General features: G+C 36.2%; 1 protein-coding gene and 1 long non-coding RNA gene across 2 annotated transcripts; both read right to left on the bottom strand.

Annotated features, from left to right (window-relative positions):
* Positions 1-2803: 2803 nt before the first annotated feature.
* LOC121191166 lies at positions 2804-7230 on the bottom strand. The gene is made up of 6 exons (XM_041052275.1): positions 7157-7230; positions 6852-6909; positions 6054-6374; positions 4962-5237; positions 3897-4040; positions 2804-3650 (listed from the first exon to the last, which is right to left on the bottom strand). The coding sequence occupies exons 1-6, from the start codon at positions 7166-7168 to the stop codon at positions 3559-3561; spliced, it is 903 nt and encodes a 300-aa protein (XP_040908209.1). The 5' UTR covers positions 7169-7230; the 3' UTR covers positions 2804-3558.
* Positions 7231-9693: 2463 nt separating this feature from the next.
* On the bottom strand, positions 9694-12413 carry LOC121191167. Its single transcript, XR_005895069.1, has 4 exons — positions 12357-12413; positions 12143-12198; positions 11650-11757; positions 9694-11435 (listed from the first exon to the last, which is right to left on the bottom strand). It is a non-coding gene; the product is annotated as an uncharacterized LOC121191167 (long non-coding RNA).
* Positions 12414-22333: the final 9920 nt, after the last annotated feature.

The following is a 22333-nucleotide window of genomic DNA, read 5'->3' as shown; positions in this document are numbered from 1 at the left end:
CGGTAAGACATGCTGGAGTATATGTTTCCAGGATTAGTAACTAACTGAAGTGTGATTGTTGAATTTGAAAATTGTTGTACTAAGTGCAAGCTAACGTTACTTCTTGTTGTTGTTGTTAAAGCTAATGGCATGTATGCTAACTTAAGTAGCATGCTACTAATTTAACCGACTCACACAATTAGCTAGCTTGTTGGGTCTGAGCTGCATAGCTACAAATATTAAACCATGTTTTGAGTGTTACGTTCATTGTGACAAATCATGACAGCATGTATACTAAAATCACTCCATTCTAAGTGTAAGGCTAGTGTTGATGGATACTTTACACATCCCAGGTGTAATTAATTAGCGTTTACATGGCCACAAAGGCAAGGCCCTTGTATTGTGCATGCTGGTTGACTAACATGTCCTGCTGAGACGATTAGTGTTATTAGACACACCTGTGAAAAAGGCCTCATTGCTTTCTTGTAGATGCTAGGTTGTGGGAAATAACCATTACAATCATTTAAATGTTATTAGTGCGTTTTCATACATCCTCCAGGTGTATAAAGTGCACGTTGTACGTGTCCTATATTTTGTCCACAAAAGCTGCCAAAGTGGAAAAAAAATCAGATGGCGATTTTACGTTATAAGAGGGGTGTCTTATACTACACAAGGGGAACAATACTGTTCTCTCACCTTACCCACTGGATATGGGTTAGTATATTAATGCTTGGATTGTGTTCCACTCACTCTTCTGGCTGTCTGCCAGGGCTATACAGTAAAATCCTGAGCCTGAATGGAGGATAAAAGCTGCAGCTGTGGAAGCAGCAGGCAGTCAGACAAAAGTAAATGGAGTCATTCTCTAAATCAAGGCCAACTCATTGGACTGCTGCAGTTGTAACCCAATTATTCCCATGCCACATGTTCTCAAAGCTGGGGCATCAGGCAGAGGGGGAAGCCCTCTTTTTCTTTTTCCTGCAGTCAACCCATTAAAATACAGAGGGGCAGAGAGGGAGGGTGGCAGGGAAAGTCATAAGTATTATTCCATATGACCTAAGTGTAAAGTCAGTTTCCAGTGTTGTGCCTGTGGATGAGGCTTGACATATGTTGTGGTATGGTGCTTATGCAAAGGCAGATGGTGGACTGAAGATTGTAATATGCAATGGGATTCCCCCTTTGGAAACACAACCACAGATATGAGACAGAAAGAGATGACTGGGTGGAATGAAAGATAACTGTCCAAGTCTTCAGGGCTGTTTTTTTTTGGTACAGTGGATTTTATGTTACAATACACATACAAGAATTTCAAAACATTAGTAATATTCTTAAATAAGAACCCTTACCAGGTAAATCCTTGTAAAAGCAGTGAGGGCATGAAATGTCTTCAAAATGTTGGTATAACTGATAAAAGAAACCCTGAACTCCCTGTATATTCTAACACGACCAATGTGATTGTGCTTTGAAAAAAAAGAACCTCATACAAGCCTTTTCTGATCTGATGCTACTGTGGTCAAGATCTGTTGAAGTTTAGGCAACTAAATGCCTGCAAGTAAGGTTAGAGACTGTGTTTGTGGTTAAGGCTGGGAAAACATGGCTTTTTGTTAACTTAACAGTGGACAACCACTATATTGTTTACGTGGTACCTACAGGTAACTACAGTCTCAGCAGTCAAACATACAGACAATGTAAGAATGCTTATGTGTTGAAGGGCCAAGAACATGTGAATAAGTATTCAAAAATAAAAACCTGAAGTTAAAGAACTATACCCAGAATTTTGGAAAAATGATTATATTCAAAATGATTTAATAAACTGGTGATGAGCCTTTAAAACATACAATTTCCAATGAATTCAAATAATAACATTAAAAAGAACAAGAAGTCACCAAAGACAGATTATGGTGATTTTATTTCTTGACCATTACCTGGTTACCTGTAATGGCCTTTGTCTCCATCATCTGGTTAATGATGATCACTACATTTACTTGCAGCTTAAACTTCAAGCTTTCTGGTGATGACTGTTTTTGCAGTTACTGCAAAGATGAATTTTCATTTTTATATCATTGACCGTTTACTAATTACAAACCAGTGGGCATGTTAAGAAGAACACTCAATATCCTGTTCCCAGTCGTAACACTGTATTGGAGACACAGCTGTGTGTGTGTTTATAGCTTTTTCCTCAAAAAAGGAATAGTCAGTAGTCAGTTACAAGCGAGGTCTCTGACAATGGCCGTGGTAGGCATGACCAAATAAAGGCAGGCCCCCAAATTCAGGCTGGGGAAAAAAAGAAGGGTGGATAAAGTCTTTGTGACTGTCATAAAATGTGCATGCCAGTTAAGCAGAACGTGCATTTCTACTGCTTTAATTTAATAAGTTCAACAGTATAATCATGGTATTTTCAAACCTTTTCATTATGGATTTCTCATCTAAAGCATCATTATCCTGTTTCAGTGACTGTGGGTAACTGTGTAGTTTGTAGTAATGCAGAAGTGCCAATAGAGGGCAGTAGCTGCATATCAAGAGCTCAGTCTAAGTTACTGCAGATGATTCTCAATAGAAGCCTTGTTAAGAAATGAAGTGTTTCTATCCACTGAAATGCTAGAATTATGTTTTAGCCAATAGCGATAGTGTTGTGCTTGACATTATATTGAAATGTGTTTTTAATATGTTTCTAATATTCAGCATCCCTATCAATAGGAAGTATAAAAAATTTGAAACACGTCTCAATACAATGTACCAAATAAACTGGCCACTCAGTGTGGTCGTGGTAACAACTATCTCAATTACACACAAAATGTTATGTCTGCAAGCGCAAATAGATTTAATTTTTTAAATCTCCAGTGTTACATAAAAGGTATGGACAAATGAATGCATGAATTAAATCAATACATGTTGATTTAAAAAGTCTTCACCGTGCCACACACAAAAAAAGGCTAAGGAAAACAAAAACATAAAGGCACCATAACATTTTAGACGCAAGTGCATGAATTCATGAAAAAAAATTAAATAGTAGCTCAAAAATTAAATAAAAATAAGTACTGTTGCAAAATGTATACATTCCAAAATACTGTGTTGAATATCCTAATAACACAGTGACCCCCAATTGTAGGTCAGCTAATAACACTTAAGTCACATATATTTATTTAGCAGCGCTATCCTTAGGCCTGGGAAAAATGATGGATTTTGCCTTGGAGGTTATTTTTCATGACCTTGGCAAATCCTACATGTGCTTTTTGGTTTTGATGAAACTATTCAAACTGTGGGACGCTGCCCCAGGAGGGAGGCAAGGCAGGCATGGAGAGAGAGACATGAGGCAATGTCATGATTGAATGTCTGTAAATCCACTTTGAAATCACTGGAAAACATCTGCTCATTACAAGAACAGAAGTTTTCTTGAGTATCAACATGTCTCATTGTTAGTTGTCTGTATATCCATGGGCACTTTAAAAACAGGAGCAGCTAATATCTAATTAACTGTTCCGGTTTTTAATTAGAAATGTAGACTTTGGAAACCCTGGGTCTGGTAGGGTAAGGTTAGGGTTTAGGCTGAGACTGGTTCATTAAGAATTTTTTAGGAGAAAATTAAGTTGCATTTTGATGTGGCTTGGGCCTGGTTTCTCTTGTAAGCTTCTTTGTTTTGACTTCTGAGTAGACAATTTCATCTTCAGCATTGTCTGAAAGGAGTAAAAACAGATGCTTAAAATGTTTCAGCTTTCATTTGTCCTTCCACAGAATTGTGACATAACTTCAATCAAAATAGACATGACTTCTTTCATGCAAAATTATTTTCATGAATGTCAAGCATACTGAACATGTTTCACATAGTGACCTGGCAAAAATTTTCATAAATATCAGTACATCCCTCAGTGAGACAGAGGGTAGGTTAAGACATGGGAATTGGGAAAACATCTTTCTCTTACCTTTATTAACCGTCATGGGTCTTGCTTTTTTAATGAAATGTTTGATACCAAGAAACAAAAGCAGAAGGAGAAGGAGAAGGAGAAGCAGCGTGGCAGCACTTGTTATCACAGCCACAGTCACAAGAGAGAGGTGAGAAGTGGAACCTAGAAATACAAGTATTAATGCAAATTAGATATTAAGATTAAGGTTTATAGTTTACCTGTTGCCTTACAGACTGGTTGATTGGTTGGTCAAAATGCTCTCGTCTGATCAAATTCTCATTGGTTGGACAATCGCTATTGATGCTTTCATAAGGAGAAAAGTACAGCAAGAATAGTCTTAATTGATCCATTATTTTCTGTGGTGAGAGGGACAGTCAACTTGTTAATGGGGGGAGACTGCTAGGACAAATTTTTCCAACTTTTTTAACGTTTACTGTGCGTTTATTGATGATTTACTTGAAGTTGGCTCCAAATTAATTGACACCATGTCCAGGAAGTCATCAGCAATTTACAGCTAGATCAATGTCCAACATGGCAAATAATCGAAAAATGGTAGGCTATCTTTTCTGTGGTTAGATGCTCCGTCAACTTTCGTTTTGAACACTTGAGGCTTTTTAGTCTGAACATATCAGAATTGGCATATTGGCATGTTATGTTATGCTGCAACTACTGCCTTTTTATGTTTACTTGTAATTCATTTAAGCTAATAAGGCTTCCAGGTAGAGTGCACTCAGTGCAGTGTGGCCGTTTTAGTAGCTTTTTTTTGCCCCGCGACCAATTGATTTGTTGAAGACAAAGTATGATTTCAGTTGACAGAGGTTTTCTTTGTTTGACTACAGCACAATTGAGATGGTGATTCTGAGGGTTGCCAAGATTGTTCTGAAGGACAAACCACAAGTCAGAATCCTAGATGTGTTCTTGGGATTTACCTAACCTTCTAACCTTCCCCACCCAACAGGACAGTTAGTTTTCTTTTTTCTTAATTACTAAATCACTTTTAAAAAAAATACATAAAATATCATTGAGGAGATTGTATGAAGCAAAGAATTTAAAAAAAAATCGTTATTAATTAAAATACACTACCTTTACAGCTTGTAAGGTGGATATCTGTTTCTTCTCTGCTGACATTATTTTGAACAGTACACATCAAGTTTCCTATCAGTTGACCGTGTAAGCTGATGGTAACGTTTGAAACACTGGGCTGGTGTTGTTCATCTGTTCTCTGAGCTCTGGTTGGTATCAGTAAGTTACTGTCCAAAGTCAAAATAAACTCTGCTCCATCTCCCTCAGAGGAGCAGCTGACCTTCATCACTTCTGGTGACAAACACATCTGAGACACAGCTGGTTTTGACACTGGAGCTGGAAGACAAATATCATAGTCACAATAATCATTATCATAATAATCGTCATAGTAATCATAATCACTCAAATAGTTGAACCATGTGCATGTAACAAGAGTTGTGTAGCTCATCTCCTTCGACCTTCGACCACAAACTTATCAATCAGCCATTGTATTTCATGTTGTCTTTACATATGTATCTGTTTCAGTTTCTACTTCCATTGTAGAAAAGCATTTTGAAGTTGTTTTTAAGATTGAAAGGTCTTAGTCAACTATTAAAACTTGAGACAGTAAAAGTTAGCAGGGAGCTTTCTACAATGAAAATGGAGTAGGCAACTCACCTGCACCCAGCATTTATGGAAATTAATTGATAAAAGGTGTATAAAAAATAAATACTAATATGAAAACTTCCGTATTCTTTTACCCGACTTATTGCGTAAAAAAATTCATAAAATATTTGTAATACATTTCACAGATGTTTTATACAGTATTTGTATACTAACAAATCTCTACATATAGGTACCTACAGCAATATTTAAAAAGTAACCACAAGTTGAACATTTTGTACTCATGACCCTGATGTAGACTTAATGTTGAATACATATGAGCAAACTTTTAAAGACCCAACTGCAGCTTGTGAGACAGACACAACTTCCTGAGCATAGATACCTTTTAGGATTTATATAATCATAATTTATTTGCTTTGTAATTTGAACAGTTACGCAGTCCTTACTTTAAAATTGTATTCTTTTAAGTGCAGCATATCTACATTGGTGTATGAACGTATATTTTAATTAAGTAAAATAATTTAAAATGTTTTGCTTTTTTGTTCTTACCTTGTATTTCAAGATGGATGTTGATTTTCTGCGATAATGCACCATCGGGTCCATATGTTTCCAACAGGTAATATCCAGAATCACTCTTTGTCACCTTGTCAAGCTTAAATGTTTCATTTGTGATGAATGCAGTGCGATCATGGTATTTGTTGCTGATTTGCGTTTCTGTATTATTGCCTACCCTGATAATGACATCAGCGTTCCTTGTCAGAGTTATCCTTTTATTTGTACTAATGGGTAGGTAAAAAATTAGTGGTTTCCCAAGTGCTCCAGAACAGTGCTGAGCTCCAGTAGATTCAGATAAATTGCATTCCATAGCCCCTGGCAGATACAAAACAAAATACTTATCAAAACATTTTTCTAGAAAATGGAACCATAACATTTCATTTCAGTAGAAAGAAAAGTGAAAAAAAAAAAAGTACTGTGTAGATTATTTTCCTGTGCGACCAACAACTATTCACTTACTGTGCTAAACCTAACTCATGTCTGTTACAAGGAAGTTACATTACAAGGAAAACTTGTAATGTGATAGAATCACTCTTTTTAATCACAGAGTATTGAATCAGTAAATGTTGAGTGAGTGACTGAGTGATGCTGTTAGTGACACATTACCCTGCATTAGGTGACATCGGGTTTTGGCAAATTTTTATGAATTTACAAAACTGACAAAATAAGTAATCAAAACTTATAATTTCATACAATTGTTGCTTCGAATAAGTTAATATATTGCATCCTAAAGTCTTTAGTAACTTTTATCTATGCACCAGTGCTATTAACTACGTAATTGTTGAAGTGTACCTTTTGCTTGAGCTGTTGCTGCCAGAGCTGTGATGATCATGCAGATGAAAATCATTTTCTGTTGTAACAATCAAAATTTGGTTTAAACGTAAACGTCTTTCACAGTAGATGGAAAAAAAAAACCAACAAATCAAAAGGTGTTTACTTTCATAGGTGGCCTTTTCTAGTTGACTATGAAGTGGGTTTTTGTTAAAATCAGTTAAAATTGTAAAGATAAATAAATATTACATTTGTACAATATGACTGAATTACTTGCAAACTGCACTTTACAAAGTATTTTTCTTTATACCCAAACTGTCACTCACCGCTTTTACCATAGGATGTCTTCTTTGTGGCTGATTGACTGCCTTGTAAATTTTCCACTGACAGCAGGGTGGTGTGTTTCTGGCCTTTTGGTCTGGTGGAGAGAACTGAGGAGGCGGCTAATTGCTCTCACCAAGTACTACTGAAGCACTAAAGTGATCATTTTATTTGTAATAAGTTTGTATCGTACACAAATTGATTACAGAGTTATTGAGTTACATGTGATATTCAGATGAAAACTGATATTAACTTGAATATGGTTTCTCAAACTTCAACTTTTGAGCTTTTGCAGTATTTGGTGCAGAAATTGGGCATTCTCTGCTGTTGTTGACTTCACATTTCTTAATAATTCATTGTGTGAGCTGTTATATAGATGACACTTGCACAGCGTGTGCAACATTTAATATTTATGCAGGACAGAAAGACATAAAGATTATCTCAGTTGATTGTATGTAAAATATGTGTGTAGTGGTGTGGTCTGAGCGCATGTAGTCAGCTGGATACAAGGTCAGGCTTTTAATTTGGTAAACAGGATATCCCAGTGCATCTCATAGCTGGTGGATGTCAGCTGTCGACAAGAAAATATTCCATATTGTGGATAAAAGACACAGTTGAAGACAAAGTTAAGCTGTGATCATTAATCCGAGCTTTGAGGAATAAGGAAACAGAGTGAAGGGAGATGATGGAAGTGTACATAAAGCTGTAATGTGCAGATGTTGTGCTGTCATACTACAGTGTAGCAGCTCAGAGATACTGGGTTATAGTGTATCTGGATCATGTTATCGCACCAGATTCCAATTACAGTTTCCCCCGGAAAGCCTTTAGTACCTGCACTGTCACTTTACAGACCTTTTAGAGTCAGAGGAACTTGACCACATGAATCATATTAAAATACATGTATCTAATGTTGTAAATATGTGTTTCACACATTGATATTGCTATTTTAAAAATCCTAAAAGGATAAAACATTTATGCTACCATCTAGTGTGAGTTTTTCTTTCTATTGTGCCATCAACTATGTGATCTTCAGTTACAGCTTTCTTCCTCTAATAGAGATGTGCTAACCTGAATCTCTGTGGGAGAATAAACTAAAGGTCATATTGTATCATCATACATGCAGGCAAATGGTATTTATTTCCAAACAATGTAGTGTACATTGTTTACCGTAGTCTGCACAATTGAAGTTAGTGGAAAGTAAAAGGAAGTAACACCAAAGACTTGGTAACTTGGTGTCTTAGGTTCTGTTTAAAACCACAACTGTTTTTCTGTTCTCAGTGTCACTGCTCAGCTACAGTGTGTATATGTTTACTCAGAGAGATGGAATAAAAGACCAAAGCTAGTTATAAAGGCAGAGCAAAGAAACAAGCTTTACCCCTGATGTGAACAATAAAAAACACCTTTCTAGTTTATAGCACCTACACTTCACAGCTGCAAAAGTGGAGTTAGAATCTTGCCTCTGTGGACTCAGGCAACATAATCAAATATGTGAGTGTGGAAATGAGTCATTAATGCGTGTGATAGTTGTGACAGTAGCCCATGTGGACTGTTACGCTTGTAATGGACTCCTCTGTTAGCGGAGTTGAGTAATTATTTATTCATACAGGTTTTTTTATTTACATGTTTTGCAGCTGTATATTCTCAAAGAGGGAAGGAAATCCTGTCTTTGCATTTTATTTTGATCACAGTCTGTTTTAAGAACAGTGCTTGTGACATCTCCCCATGGGGCTTTGAGTTGGACCTGAACATTTAGCCCACCCAAGTGTCAAGTCTCAGCTTTAATATGAGTACATTTACATCAGTAGAGAAAGAATTATGTGAAGAACAAAACCTGTGTTTCTCAATGCATAGCTTAGCCAAAAGAGTAAGCAACTTATCACCTGCATCTAGTTTTTAGTTCCACATTATTTCTCGAGAAGTAATGAAAATCATTCAACTGATGAATAATCAAATTCTGCATTTTCTTCACACTCCCACTAATGCAAGCATTGGTAGGTTCAACTTTGTTTAACTAATGTCGGCGTTAGTAGAATCAAATTTTAAACTATGACTCACAGTTTTTAAAATAGGATTTCTTCTTTGTGGCTTATTGACTGGCCTGTGAATTTTCACAGATAGCAGGGTGTTAGATTTCTGGTTGTCTTTGTTTTTCTGTGGGTAGAGTTGAGGAAGTAGCAGACTGTTCACCTAAGCGCCACTGATGTACATATCTGCTTGTAAATCTACATCAACTGAGCTTCTGACAGTACTGAGATAAAGACTTGAACATCATGGACAACTGCAGTCTTTGTGTGTGTTCTTAACCACTTTAAAAGATCAGACACCTAAGGACATTTGGGCCTCATGAAGTTGGAACTGGAAAAGATGTTTGTGTCTCATGCTTCAAGTCGTTTTTATGCATATTTAATCAAGATCACAATATTAACCAAACTGTAACCAAGAGTTTTGTGCGCCTTAACATAACCATGGAAAGATTTAGCCATGCTTTTGTTTTTGCAAGTAGATATTGTAGGAAGGTAAATGAAATATAATGTCAGTGAGTATTTTGCCAATGTGTTCATTACCAACATTTTTCAACTTGGCAAATATATTAATTACATTGCATTTCATCATTGTATTAATAGAAAATGTAATGTGCATTGTTTCATTGAAAAGTATTTGAAGTTGCAGATGAGTAGGATATAAATATAATTTCGAAGGGGCAAGGTTGGTTTGCAAGCCTGACTGTGAACACATGCACATCATTTAGTAGTGCGTCAGTTAAAAACCACAGGTTTTTTCCTTCCGATAAGTTTGCTTCAGGGACTGCTAAGAAAAAATACATGATCGAAAAACAAGATGGCAAAAATAGAAAGTGAGATGTGAGATGTGGTCCTGCTGTGGTAAACTGATGCGTCCGGCAGTAGAATCTGCACAGTGGAGACTAACAAATCAAGCTTTCATTTTAGCCTTGTCTTGACGCTTGATGCATGACTTTATCTATGTCATTAGGTCTAATTACCAGTAATGTTTGAGACACACAAAAACAAATACACTGGCTACATTGGGGTGGGTGTATAGCTACAGGCAGCCCTCAGAAGATGAAATACGATCCTGGAAGACAATATTGATGTGTGATTTATCACATGCTAAAACACTGCACAGTAGTTTGTAATACAATGAGACAAGAAGTTGAGTGGAGTTATGCTGTCTGAGATCTAACACCATGCTGTTAAAAGGAGATCTAACACCAATGTGTGCTTGCTCAAATTAGATTTGTTTGGCCAATGCACTATATTGCCCCATAATGTTATGTTGCAAGACCTTGTGTTTTTTTTTTGTGTGTGTGTTTTTTTTCTGAAATTTGTCGGCACCCCTGCTCTGACATGAATTTACAGTTGGGTTGGAAACAGTGCTATACCTTAATGCCTTAATCCAGGATTTAACAGTACTAAAGTGTAAATATAATGAATGACAGATTAAACGTGTATTGTCTCATGACCATCATGTAATTACAGGAGAGGAGTTTTAGCTCCGTTTTGTGGTCAGAAATGATCACTACATGCTTACAGCTTTTACCAGCCTCTTCCTGTCAGTAAGTGCAAGAACAGTGGGTATCCTTTAGATGTCACCCATGAGTCACACTTATCTATCAATATTGGCCAATTACTAATTACAACCACAGGCCAAAAGCATATAAAGCAACATATAAAGCATACTACTTGTTTTATCAGTTGTATGGTAACCTGAAACAGAGTTATCTTCTTTGTATTCTTTTTGACCTTAGTCTTTTGGTTTGTATGAAAACAAACATGATCACTATGTATAGTTGAAAAATACAAGGAAAAGTCGAAAGACAAAACACTTAAAAATGTTTCACAAATTGTCAACAATGTCAGACAATTACAAGGCAAGTAACAGAAAATAAAATCGCATAACCATAAATAAATAATAAATAAATGCATTTGCCATAAATAAATTATATTTATGGCAAATGCATAGATGCCTATAAAAACAAATTTGCAATTTTAAAATTGATTTTATAAATGAAGAGAAACTATTCTCTTAACTGTGTGTATGATCCGTAGTTCAGTATATTATAGATTTGAGAAATAGTATCCTAAATCACACTTAAGAAACATTTACAGATAGAAAATCATTTGATTTTTTTGTCCCTTTTTTACTGGCTGAAACTTAATGACTGTGGACAAAATTACAGTACTTTGTGACGTGAGTTAGGTCAGGTTTTCTTCATATTTCTTATCACTGTAACATCTGTGTAGACCACTTCATCTTCAGAGTTACCTGGACAAATTAAAAGCAAAGGTGAAATTTGTTTTGAAGCACTAACTTGTCACAGAGGACAAAATTATTTCCATGTTGTTAAAAGCATATAATGCAATAGCCTTGTGCAACGCAGGAGTAAAAATTTAAAAATGGTAAAACTATGGTAATCTAACATCAGTCAGTATGGTCCTTAGTGAGGGAGATGAAGACATGGAGAACATGTTTCACTTACCCTTATTAACAGTTGTGGTTCTTGATTTGTTACGAAGATTTATTACTCCGAAACACGAAGCCACAAGGAGAAGGAGAGTGAAAGCACCAGCTATCACAACGATCGGAACTAGGAGACACAAACAAATATATTACCAAATTATATATCGTAATGATAGTGTTGTCCATTCTTTTGTCCTCCACCATGTGGTCAACATACAGTAATATCTACAGCAGCACTGGATGTAATTTTATTTTTAAGAACATAATCCTGCAACAGAAGACAGTTTTAGATTTCAGACGGTTATTTCCCACTGACAGTATTTTAGACATGGATAGTATCAGAGAATAAAAAAATAATTGAATCATTTTTATTGGTGTAAAAATGTTTCAGTTAATTTAAAAAATATCATCAGAGGTCTTTTTTTTTTTTTTTTTTTTTTTTTTTTTCAATTAATTATTGACTGGTAACCCTACTGTTAATTGCAGTAACATACGTTTACAGTGAAATGTACCTTTTCCCGGAGAGACCAGAGAGACGGCGATCAGGTGTATGAAAATCATTGTTTGTCTGTTGTAATTCAAATCAAAAAGTCATTTTAAATGCAAAAATTAAAATCTCTCTCTGTACAACCTCAAATATAAACTATAAAATCCTGGAAAAAAAAACTAAAAACTACTATTTTTCTGTTCACTTTAATCTACATCAAATTCAAGACTGTCACTCACCACATTCACAATGATGCGATGTTGTCTTCGTGGCTGTTCAAAGCTGACCTGTGAATTTTCCACTGACAGTTGCTTTATACTCCCCTTATCATTTTGTTGTGTGATACGAATCAAGGAAGCGGTTATTGTGTCGCCCACAATGATCCAGTGAACAGAGTACAGATATTCACTGCTTTTGCAATTATAAACTTAATGAACTTTTTATGTTTGTCAGTACTCATATAAAAATCTGCTGAAATACAGTGGCATTCAGACAGACTTTTTTTTTTTTACATTTTTTGTTTCAGCCTTGTGCTAAAATAATTTAAATTCATTAATTACGTCATCAAATCTACACTTAATGTCCTATAATGACGAAGCAAAAAGAGAATTTTAGAAATTTTTGCATATTTATTAAAATTGAAAAACTGTAATAGCACATTGATATAAGTATTTAGACCCATATGCCTCAAGTCAGGACTCTTACTCGGCCACTCAAGAGCCAAACGGTTCGATCTTGCTTTCATTAGACCAGAGAATCGTGTTCCTCAAAGTCTGAGAGTCCTTTATGAGCTTTCTTGCAAGGAAGCTCTGTAGCTCAGAACCATTGGGTTCTTGGTCATCTCTCTTTCAAGGCACTTCTCCCCCCCGCCCCCCAAATGCTCAGTTTTTCCAGGCAGCTGAAATTTTTTTTGTAGCCTTCACCAGATATGTGCCTTAACCCTGTCTTCTCTCTGAGCTCTGCCTTGAATTGATGACTTGGGTTTTTTTTTTCCAGACTTATAGCAGACACGGATACCAAATTGTTGCCTGATAACACCTTGCCACCTTATCATTATGTTAAAATCATGTTAGAGAAGAGATAAGGCGTTTTGTTTTGAATCGAGCCATGGTGGTTGAAAAAACAAGACAAACAAAAAAAACTACTTTTTAGAGTTAAACTTTTCAGCGTAGCATCATGCATGGACTTTTAGTTGTGGGTTCTGATCACACTTGTTGAGACAGCAGGCCCAAGTTAACCATGTAAAGAGGGGGGCACGGGGGTGAACAGATTTGTTCACAGTGGTTTGTATCAGGCATCACACAAATCGTAAACATACAAATCCTAAACATGAACTCACTTTTTACCTAATTCATGTTGTATATCACAGTTACCTCTGTCCCACGGGGAGTGACCTTGTATAACTGACAATGAGAAACAGAGACACAGGCAGTTTCTTATGGCAATGACCTCCTCCAACAGAGGCTCTGGCTGTCATATCTATACTGCTGTGTGTAGAGTCTTTACCACAACTTTGTTTGCTATGGCCACTACTGATGGGAGTGAGCCACCTGAATTCTGTCATCTTAGAGAAAGACTGAACTATTGCTATACTGATAAGACTTAAAAGCCTGATCCTAACTAAAGACCTAATAAAAGAAAAACTCCTTCATACCTATATCTCTGCAAAGCGCTGACAGCTGAATTAAAAACAAAGTTGTCAGAGGACAGATGTCTTTATTCTGAGGTGTGAGTTTTCATTTTAGCTGCAGACGTAGCTGCAGTCTAAAAAAGCCTCTAGGTGTGAATATTTCTTAGCACTCTATAAGCTACAGTTTATTTTCTTTACTAAGCTGTATAAATTTCAGGGCATTCACTTTTGATTTGTGCAAGTGATACCAGTTTCTCTGATAAATAGTATTTGAAGGACACTCGTTATCATCCCATTTCAAATGTCATAAAATATTATATTAAAAATGATTGAAAATGAAGTGCATTTCACAAAACATGGGAGATTTGGGAGAACTTTTCTTCCTTTTTTTTTTTTTTAAAGGACCAAACACATGAAAATAGGGGTGTTGTATTCTGCAAATTCCGCATGTTGGAATAAACCCTTCTTGCAACTTGATGTACTGTATAGCCAAGCTTTTATTTAAACAAAAAAAAAAAATCCTGCATCTTAATCAGAGACCTGTGTAACACTAAACTTTCTTGCAGGTGGTGGGGGCAGTGTGAAATTAAACCGTGTGGTGAGACTGACAGTTAAAAACCACAGCTTTTTTCTCTCTGTTGCTGCCATCGCCACAATGCCTCATTTGATCTCGCTCGCTCTCTGAGGCCTTGGCGAGACTCTCAGTCTCTGCTGTAAACATATAGAGACGTAGCTGTTTTTGCTTGACATAAATGTGCAGTTAGTTTGCATTCAACACAATAATTAGTTGTTGTAATAACACAATAATTTAAAGAATGACTGGCAAGCACTTGCTTTTTGTTTGTAAAGAATAAAATCGTTTCCACATTTTTAGCTGAAGACAAACGATGTGTCCATGGCATACTAATATGACAGTTGCTGGAAATGTTTTGACCTAATGGTACAATGGTTAAACAGAGGCTGAAATATTGTGGTATTAGGCATTAACAAACAGCAGGAATCAAAACAATGTATGTGCAGAACAAACAAAGAGCAGCACCTTTCAAATCAGCAGCTTGAAACAATTTGTCAGTTCTTTCACAGGTCACCTGACACCTCAGAGAGTATGTAGACTGAGTAGCTCTGTGTGGTTTTGGCTGGCTGGGTGATAATAAGATAATCTGTGTATTGTGTACTGCACCTTTGTTGCAGTCTTCTCCTTTGTCTCTTCAAAAGGGGGTCATGTTATTTCTATAGTTATTTGAGCCACCTCAAGCAGCTTATGGAAATTTAGTAAAATTATTAGGTAGTTGTGATGATGTTTTGTGTTTTTGGCAAAGTGTGGATACATAATTGCTACAAAGTGTGTGACTACTAATCAGTACTCAGTGGGTAATCAAAACAATGTATGTGCAGAACAAACAGAGCAGTACCTTTAAAATCAGCAGCTTGAAACAGTTTGTCAGTTCTTTCACAGATCACCTGAATGTGTTAGGTTTGTTAGGTACTAAGTTTGTTTGGAGCTGTTACAAGGTTGTTGTTCTGGTGTCGTGTCAAATCATTTGCGCGACTTTGACTGCTGGACCACTGATGTTTATTTGCCTTAAAGATCCTACGTACCAACTGTATGTCAGCTGAGAGCTTGCTAGCATTGGATGCAGTGACCGTGCTCAGTGGGAATGGGTTTTTGTGTTCACCCCAGCCTCTGACTGAACTCCGAACTAAACAGAAACTTGAGTTCTTTCACTTATTTCCTCCCAGTCTCTCTTCTTTTTCTTCTCACCTCTTTTCATTTACAAAGCAGGTTCATAAAGCCCTGAGGTGCATGTAAATTTTCTGTCCCCCAAATTATTTTTGCCACATTAAAACTGCCTTAACACAGTAGTCAAAGAGTTAGTACTAATAATGTTAATACCAGCAGTAGCAGAAGTGACAGCTACATTTTATAGTAAGAGAGAAAGGGAGGGTTTTGAATTCGTCAGCACCACGGACAGAGACACAAAGAGAATGCAGTAGATCCACCTCTATATGGAGGTGGGTTTTACATAGATTCTCAGTATGTCCATCCAGCTGCACATGGTGAAAGACGATAATCCTGGAAGGGAGAGGGAGACAGGAATAGTGCTTTTGTGTTCAGTGTCAAGTCGGTCTTTCATAAATTTTAATAAAACATACAGTTAATTACATGCACAATATGTTACCATACTGAGTATCTCTCTCAATTTGGAATTGTGATTATTAACATTTTTAGTAGTGACAGTAGCTGTGGTCACGGTGGTGGTGTAGTTATATAGTATTAGTGGTAATTATGCCAGCAGTGTAATGGTAATAATGGTAACTCAAGTATGGTATGCTGTAATGGTGTAAGTGTCTCTGATTGTTGTGTTAGTATTATTATTATTGCAGAGGTAGTATTTTTTTATTTTCCCAAATAAGCGCTGTTTCATGCATTGTGATGTGTAGGAAAATGCTTTTGTTACTGTCATTATTACTGCTACTGTTATATACTATTTTCCCATGCCTTCAGTTTTGGTTATAAAGCTGACTAAGAATAAAAAAAGTGAAGGAGGAATCAGAATCACATCCTAGAACTGTAGCAAGTGAACGAGACAATAATTTTGAACACCTGATAAAGACAAAACTTTTCCTTTGTTAAGCATTCAGTTTTTAGATTCAATTACAATGTAATAATAATAATGGATAGTAATAATAATGTTGGACTGGCTGAGTGATGTATTTCGTAAACAGTAAAATTAAGTCTGAACAATACAATTTGCCTAATAATTGTGCACACAGTGTATTTCATTGTGGGTGAATTGTGTATATAGTAGTTTGTAGTAACACAGAAGTGCCAGTAGATGGCAGTAGCTGCATATCAAGAGCTCAGTCTGTCAGTGTTCCACAACACATCGCCACAGATGATTCACAATAGAACCCTTGTTAAGAAATGAAGCTACAACTACAACGCTAGAGGGCATATCATCTAAAAATGGTAGGCAAACTTGTCTGTGGTTAGATGCGCCATCAACTTTCGTGTTTGATGCTTGAAGATTTGAGTCTGAACATATCAGAATTGACATGTGATGCTGTAACTACTACTTTTTTATGTTTATATATAATTAATTTAGGCTTGTAAGGCTACAAGGTAGAGTGCACTCAGTGCAGTGTGGCCAATTTTGTAGTTTTTTTTTTTTTTGCCCCACACCCAATTGATTTGTTGAAGAGAAAGAATGATTTCAGCTGACAGAGGTTTTCTTTGGTTGACTACAGCACAATTGAGATGGTGATTCTCAGGGCTACCAAGATTGTTCTGAAGGACAAACCACAAGTCAGAATCCTAGATGTGTTCTTGGGATTTAGGGTCAATGTGTGTCTGAGATGGTATCTATAAGTTAACCTTCCCCACCCAGTCAGCTTCCTTTTTCTTAATTACTAAATCACTTAAAAAAAAAAACAAAAACATAAAATATCATTGAGGAGATTGTATGAAGCAAGGAATTAAATAAATTAAGATTTGATTATTAAAATACACTACCTTTACAGCCTATAAGGTGGATAACTGTTTCTTCGCTGCTGACGTTGTTTTGAACAGTACACTTCAGGTTTCCTGTCAGTTGACCGTGTAAGCTGATGGTAACGTTTGAAACACTGGGCTGGTGTTGTTCATCTGTACTCTGAGCTCTGGTCTGTATTAGTAAGTTACTGTCCAAAGTCAAAATAAACTCTACTCCATCTCCCTCAGAGGAGCAGCTGACCTTCATCACTTCTGGTGACAAACACGTCTGAGACACAGCTGGCTTTGACACTGGAGCTGAAAGACAAATATCATAGTCACAATCAACTTTCGTGTTTGAAAGTTATTACTATCATAATAATTGTCATAGTGATCATAATCACTCAAATATTTGAACCACGTGCATGTAACGAGTTGTGTAGCTCATCTCCTTCGTCTTAGGCCACAAAATTATCAACCAACCTGTATTTTGTGTCGTCTTTACATATGTATCTATTTTTGTTTCTACTTCCATTGTAGAGAAGCATTTTGAAGCTCTTTTGAAGGTTTAAAGGTTTTAGTCAACTATTAAAACTTGAGACAGTAAAATTTAGCTGGGAGCTTTCTACAATGAAAATGTAGTAGGCAGCTCACCTGCACCCAGCATTTATGGAAATTGTAAATAAAGGTGTATAAAAAATGCTGATATGAAAATTTTTACGTTTACATTGGTGTATGAACATGTATATTTTAATTAAGTAAAATAATTTAAAATGTTTTGCTTTTTTGTTCTTACCTTGTATTTCAAGATGGATGTTGATTCTCTGTGATAATTTACCATCGAGTCCATGTATTTCCAACAGGTAATCTCCAGAGTCTGTCTTTGTCACATTGTCAAGCTTAAATGTTCTGTTTGTGTAGAATGCAGTGCGATCATGGTATTTGTTGCTGATTTACAGTGCTGTATTAGTGGCTACCCTGATAATGACATCAGTGTTCCTTTCGAGTCTTGTTGTTGCATTTGTACTAATGGGTAGGTAAAAAATCAGTGGCTTCCCAAGTGCTCCAGAACAGTGCTGAGCTCCAGCAGATTCAGATAAATTGCATTCCATAGAGCTGTGATGATCATGCAGATGAAAATCATTTTCTGTTGTAACAATCAAATTTTGGTTAAAACACGGTAAACATCTTTCACAGTACCATATATGCGCAAAAAAAACCCAAAAAACCCAACAAATCAAAAGTTGTTTGCTTTCATAGGTGGGCTTTTCTAGTTGACTATGACTATATTTTTGTTAAAATCAGTTAAAATTGAAAAGATACTTAAATAAACATTGCATTTGGACAATATGACTGAATTACCTGCAAACTGCAGTTTACAAACTGTCACTCACCGCTTTTACCATAGGATGTCTTCTTTGTGGCTGATTGACTGCCTTGTAAATTTTCCACTGACAGCAGGGTGGTGTGTTTCTGGCCTTTTGGTCTGGTGGAGAGAACTGAGGAGGCGGCTAATTGCTCGCACCAAGTACTACTGAAGCACTAAAGTGATCATTTTATTTGTAATAAGTTTGTATTGTACACAATTTGATTACAGAGTTATTGAGTTTCATGTAATATTCATATAAAAACTGATATTAACTTCTCAAAATTCAACTTGAGCTTTTGCAGTATTTGGTGCAGAAATTGGGCATTCTCTGCTGTTGTTGCTGACCTCATATTTCTTAATTATTCATTGTGTGAGCTGTTATATAGATGACACTTGCACAGCTTGTGCAACATTGAATATTTATGCAGGACAGAAAGACATAAAGATTATCTCAGTTGATTGTATCATTGTAAAATGTGTGTAGTGGTGTGGTCTGAGTGCATGTAGTCAGCTGGATACAAGGTCAGGCTTTTATTTTGGTAAACAGGATATCCCAGTGCATCTCATCTCAACACACTAACTGGTGGATGTCAGCTGTCGACAAGAAAAGATTCCATATTGTGGATAAAAGACACACTGTGGAAGACAAAGTTAAGCTGTGATCATTAATCCGAGCTTTGAGGAATAAGGAAACAGAGTGAAGGGAGAGGATGGAAGTGTACTTAAATCTGTAATGTGCAGATGTTGTGCTGTCATACTACAGTGTAGCAGCTCAGAGATACTGGGTTATAGTGCATCTGGATCATGTTATCGCACCAGATTACAATTACAGTTTCCCCTGGAAAGCCTTTAGTACCTGCACTGTCACTTTACAGACCTTTTAGAGTCAGAGGAACTTGACCACATGAATCATTAAAAATACATGTAACACATTTATGCTACCATCTAGTGTGAATTTTTCTTTCCTTATTGCCAACATCAACTATGTGATCTGCAGTTACAGCTTTGTTCCTCTAATAGAAATGTGCTACCCTGAATCTCTGTAGGAGAATAAACTAAAGGTCATATTGTATCATTATACATGTTGGCACATGGTATTTATTTTTAAACATTGTAGTGTACTTTGTTTACCATAGTCTGCACTATTGAAGTTTGTTAGTGGAAAGTAAAAGGAAGTAACACCAAAGACTTGGTAACTTGGTGTGTAAGGTTCTGTTTAAAACCACAACTGTTTTTCTGTTCTCAGTGTCACTGCTCAGCTACAGTGTGTATTTTTATACTCAGAGAGATGGAATAAAAGACCAAAGCTAGTTATAAAGGCAGAGCGAAGAAACAAACTTTACCCCTGATGTGAACAATAAAAAACACATTTCTAGTAAAGTTTATAGCACCTACACTTCACAGTTGCAAAAGTGTAGTTAGAATCTTGCCGCTGTGGACTCAGGCAACATAATCAAATACGTGAGTGTGGAAATGAGTGATTAATGCATGTGATAGTTGTGACAGTAGCCCATGTGGACTGTTACGCTTGTAATGGACTCCTCTGTTAGTGGAGTTGAGTGATTATTTGTTTCATATAGTTATTTATTTACATGTTTTGCAGCTTTATATTCTCAAAGAGGGAAGGAAATCCTGTCTTTGTATTTTGATCATAGTCTGTTTTAATAAAAGTGCTTGTGACATCTCCCCATGGGGCTTTGAGTTGGAACTGAATATTTAGCCCACTTTTTAGAAAATACAGAGATAATTTGCTATTCAGTCTAAAATTACAGATACAATTTTTGGTCCATATTATATTTATATTATACCCACCTTGCAAATGTTTTTTTTTAAGTATATTTATTTGATGCTCTAAATGTATTTTTCATATAATTATGAGAGTGTGGGTGACAGTCTCATTACCAAATATCTGATTCTGAGCTTCAGCACATTCAATTTGAAATAAAAGAATGGATAGCTGAAACTAAGTGTCAAGTTTCAGCTTTAATATGAGTGCATTTATATCAGTAGAGAAAGAACTGTGTGGGAGATACAGCCCTTTTAACACATACGAAGCTCATGACCCAAATCCGGCATCTGATGTAAACCTACTCGTATTAAAGCTAAAAGATGGCGCTTCAATGCTGTATCAATTATTTATTTCAAACTGAATGTGTTGAATCACATAGCCTGAAGTACAAAGCCTGTAATTCTCAATGTACAGCTTCACAAAAAGAGTAGGCAATTCACCACCTGCACCTAGCTTTGAGTTTAACTTAAAAAATATGCTTAGAGAAGGAGTGATCAGTGAAATACTACATTTTCTTCACACTTCCACCAATGCAAACATTGGTAGGTTCATCTTTTTTTAATGTCAACATTAGTAGATTATCCAATTTAAATCTATCACTCCCAGATTTTAAAATAAATATATCTTCCTTGTGGCTTATTGACTGGCCTGTGAATTTTCACAGATAGGGTGTTAGATTTCCGGATGTCTTTGTTTTTCTGTGGGTAGAGTTGAGGAAGTAGCAGACTGTGTTCACCTAAGCACCACTGATGTATCTGCTTGTAAATCTACATCGACTGAGTTTCTGACAGTACTGAGATAAAGACTTGAACATCATCATCATCATAACCGCAGTCTTTGTGTAACTAGTGACCTTATACAGAGAACACATTAGATCAGTTTGAAATCTTAACCACTTTAAAAGATCAGACACCTAAGGACATTTGTGCGTCATGAAGTTAGAACTGGAAAAGACGTTTGTGTCTCATGCTTCATGTCATTTTTGTGCTTATTTAGTCAAGATCACAATATTAACCAAACTGTAACCAAGAGTTTTATGTGCCTTAACATAACCATGGAAAATTTTAATCCTTCTTTTGTTTCTGCAAGTGGATATTGTAGGAAGTTAAATGAAATATAATGTCAGTGAGTATTTTGCCAATGTGTTTATTACCAACATATTTCAACCTGGCAAATATATTAATTACATCACATTTCATCATTGTATTAATAGAAAATGTAATGTGCATTGTTTCCTTGAAAAGTATTTGATGTTGCAGATGAATAGGATATAAATATAATTTCTAAGAAGCAAGGTTGGTTTGCAAGCCTGACTGTGAACACATGCACATCATTTAGAAGTGCGTCAGTTAAAAACCACAGGTTTTTTCCTTCCGATAAATTTGCTTCAGGGACTGCAACGAAAGAATACATGATCGAAAAACAAGATGGCAAAAATAGAAAGTGAGATGTGAGATGTGGTCCTGCTGTGGTAAACTGATGCGTCCGGTAGTAGAATCTGCACAGTGGAGACTAACAAATCAAGCTTTCATTTTAGCTTTATCTTAACACTTGATGTATGACTTTATCTATGTCATTAGGTCTAATTACTAGTAATGTTTGAGACTCACAAAAACAAATACACTGGCTACATTGGGGTGGGTGTATAGCTACAGGCAGCCCTCAGAAGATGAAATTTGATCCAGGAAGACAATGTTGATGTGTGATTTATCACATTTGTTCAGCCAACGCACTACATTGCCCCATGATGTTGTAGTGCCCTGCTGCGTTTTGTTTTTTGTTTTTTTTAAGCATAGTCCTCTATGTCAGCGCCTTGCTCTGACATGAATTTACAGTTGGGTTGGAAACAGTGCTATACCTTAATGTCTTAATCCAGTATTTACTTTAAACAACCATACTAAAGTAAAAATAAATGACAGATTAAATGTGTATTGTTTCATGACCATCATGTAATTA

The sequence above is a fragment of the Toxotes jaculatrix genome, chromosome 12 (assembly GCF_017976425.1).
Source record: "Toxotes jaculatrix isolate fToxJac2 chromosome 12, fToxJac2.pri, whole genome shotgun sequence".
Taxonomy (NCBI): domain Eukaryota; kingdom Metazoa; phylum Chordata; class Actinopteri; family Toxotidae; genus Toxotes; species Toxotes jaculatrix.
This window is presented reverse-complemented; position numbering and strand designations above follow the sequence as displayed.